General features: G+C 65.5%; 1 protein-coding gene across 1 annotated transcript in view; it reads left to right on the top strand.

Annotated features, from left to right (window-relative positions):
* Positions 1-2,487, top strand: part of NPR1 (natriuretic peptide receptor 1) — a 17,274-nt gene that overhangs the window by 12,502 nt on the left and 2,285 nt on the right. Inside the window, 5 exon segments of the mRNA XM_025040851.1 lie at positions 466-710; positions 785-908; positions 1,098-1,166; positions 1,460-1,634; positions 1,831-1,929. Coding sequence (XP_024896619.1) covers positions 466-710; positions 785-908; positions 1,098-1,166; positions 1,460-1,634; positions 1,831-1,929 — 712 coding nt within the window.

Raw genomic sequence — 2,487 nt, 5'->3', positions numbered from 1 at the left:
GCCTCACCCCTGCAGTGGCCGAGGCGGCCCCTCACACGGCCAGCTGCAACCGCCATAGCCTCGCAGGCCCCTTCGCAGCACCGCACGACCCGACTGTCCAACAGCCACCTACCCCTCGTTCCTGCTCCTCCACCAGCACCGCCACCCCACACCCTTCCTGCCCAGCCCCCCACGGTCCCTAGTCTTCTGTGCAGAGAAGACGGGGCCTCCCGCCTCTGCTGCAGCCTCTCTGCCCGCCACAGGAGCCCCCCTACTCCTGATGCTTCCCCTCCCAGTGTGCCCTCCTGGGGCTTCGCGTCCTGGCCCCCGCGGCCCGGTGCCTCCAGACGCAACGCTGACCCCGCGCGCGCTGCCGCGGCTCCCCATCGATCCCGGTGCCTTTGGCGTCCTGTCCGTCCTCACTGTGTTCCCCCGGGCTGAACAAAATCGCCAGGATGCCCGAAGCTTCCGGCTTGACCCCCCCAGTCGCAGGGATGAGCTACCTTTCCTCCTCCCCTCTGGCCCTGCACCCCTACCCCGCTGCGTCCCCAATCAGCACCCTCATCCCGCCCGCGCCCCCCCAGGGAGAACAGCAGCAACATCCTGGACAACTTGCTACGTCGCATGGAGCAGTACGCCGACAACCTGGAGGAGCTGGTGGAGGGGCGCACCCAGGCCTACCTGGAGGAGAAGGGCAAGGCCGAGGCCCTGCTCTACCAGATCCTGCCCCAGTGAGTGCCCTGGCTGGTGCCGCCCCTGGCCCCTGGCCCCGCCCCGCCTCACCCTCTGACCCCTGGCCCCTCAGCTCGGTGGCTGAGCAGCTGAAGCGCGGGGAGACCGTCCAGGCCGAAGCCTTCGACAGCGTGACTATCTACTTCAGTGACATCGTGGGTTTCACAGCCCTGTCAGCAGAGAGCACGCCCATGCAGGTGAGTCAGGGGCCGGGTGAGTCAGGGCGCAGGCGCAGGCGCAGGCGCAGCCGCAGCGGGCAGCCAGGCAGGTGTGCTGGGCGGAGCGTCTTCACCCCGCAGGCCAGTTTCTGGTTCCGCTTTTCCCACCCGCCCAAGCCCAGGCGGGGTCCCTCACCCCCTGCCCCCTTTGGCTCTCTTTCCTTCCAGGTGGTGACCCTGCTCAATGACCTGTACACTTGCTTCGATGCTGTTATAGACAACTTCGACGTGTACAAGGTGAGGATGGGGGAAGGGATGAGAAGGGACGGACAGACAGACAGAGACTCAGGGACAGGGCCAGCGAGAGGGGAAGGGCAGAATGACATAGAATCCGTAAGAGAGGAGACCAAGGGACACAGGCGGAGACAGTGTCACAGGGAGACCCAGGAGCAGGGAGAGAAACCGTGCGGGGGCGGGGGAGAGGAGAGGAAAGAGCGGCCGGCTGGCCGATGAGCGGACAGAATGACAGGGCACGAGGTGTTGGGGCAGCACAGGGAAGAGACGGTCCAGCCCTCGCGCCACCCTCACAGGTAGAGACGATCGGGGACGCCTACATGGTGGTGTCCGGGCTCCCAGTGCGGAACGGGCGGCTGCACGCGCGCGAGGTGGCCCGCATGGCCCTGGCGCTGCTCGACGCCGTGCGCTCCTTCCGCATCCGCCACCGGCCTCAGGAGCAGCTGCGCTTGCGCATCGGCATCCACACAGGTGAGGCCGCCGAAGCCCGAAGCCCGAGCCGGCTCCCGAAGGTTGGAGCCGCGGGAGGGAGGCTTCTTTCCACCTGCCTCATCCCCCCTCCTGCCTCTGCGGAGCGCCCCAGCCCCGCCCTGTGGCCACCCTCCATCCGCCACCCACCTCCCTTACCACCCTCCCTCCCCTTGCTGACTCGCTTCCCTCCCTCCAGGACCCGTGTGCGCTGGTGTGGTGGGGCTGAAGATGCCCCGTTACTGTCTCTTTGGGGACACAGTCAACACGGCCTCAAGAATGGAGTCTAACGGGGAAGGTATGGTGTCCACCCTCTAGACAGGGTGGGAGGACAGGGTAGCCGGAGCCCAAAGTTCCCAGTGCAGGTTGTGCCTGTCCCATCCCTGTCACCTCTCTTAGCCCGGGCTGCCCCAGGCTCCTGCTCCAAAGGGCTCGCCGGGGCAGATCGCCTCGAATCTAGTCTGAGGTCCTAGCTCCATCTTGACAAGCGTTGCAAAGTCTTTGCCGTGTTCACAGTCCCAGCAGGAGTCTCGGCCTCACGGCCCCTCCACGCCTCCCAGCTGTGGTGAGGAGGGCTCAGAGCGGCCCACTTGGGGTGAACCTCGGCTCTCCAGCTGCCCCAGCCGGGCCAGTGTGCCACACGTCCCCGAGCCCCCGCTCCCCTCATCCGTGACATGGGAGTAGAACATGTACTCACTAGAGTGATGGGGAAAAGCCATAAAACATGACAAGCCCGTAACTGTCATCCACTCCTCCGAGCCTCAGCCGTTGAGCTGTAAAACGATGCCTGTCTCGGCTTGAAAAAAACCAAGCACAGCCCTTGGCACACAGTAGGTACCTAATAAATGCTTGCTCT

The sequence above is a fragment of the Pteropus alecto genome, unplaced genomic scaffold (genome assembly GCF_000325575.1).
Source record: "Pteropus alecto unplaced genomic scaffold, ASM32557v1 scaffold49, whole genome shotgun sequence".
Taxonomy (NCBI): Eukaryota; Metazoa; Chordata; class Mammalia; order Chiroptera; family Pteropodidae; genus Pteropus; species Pteropus alecto.
Note: the sequence above shows the minus strand (reverse complement) of the source record. Positions and strands in the feature narration are given on the sequence as shown.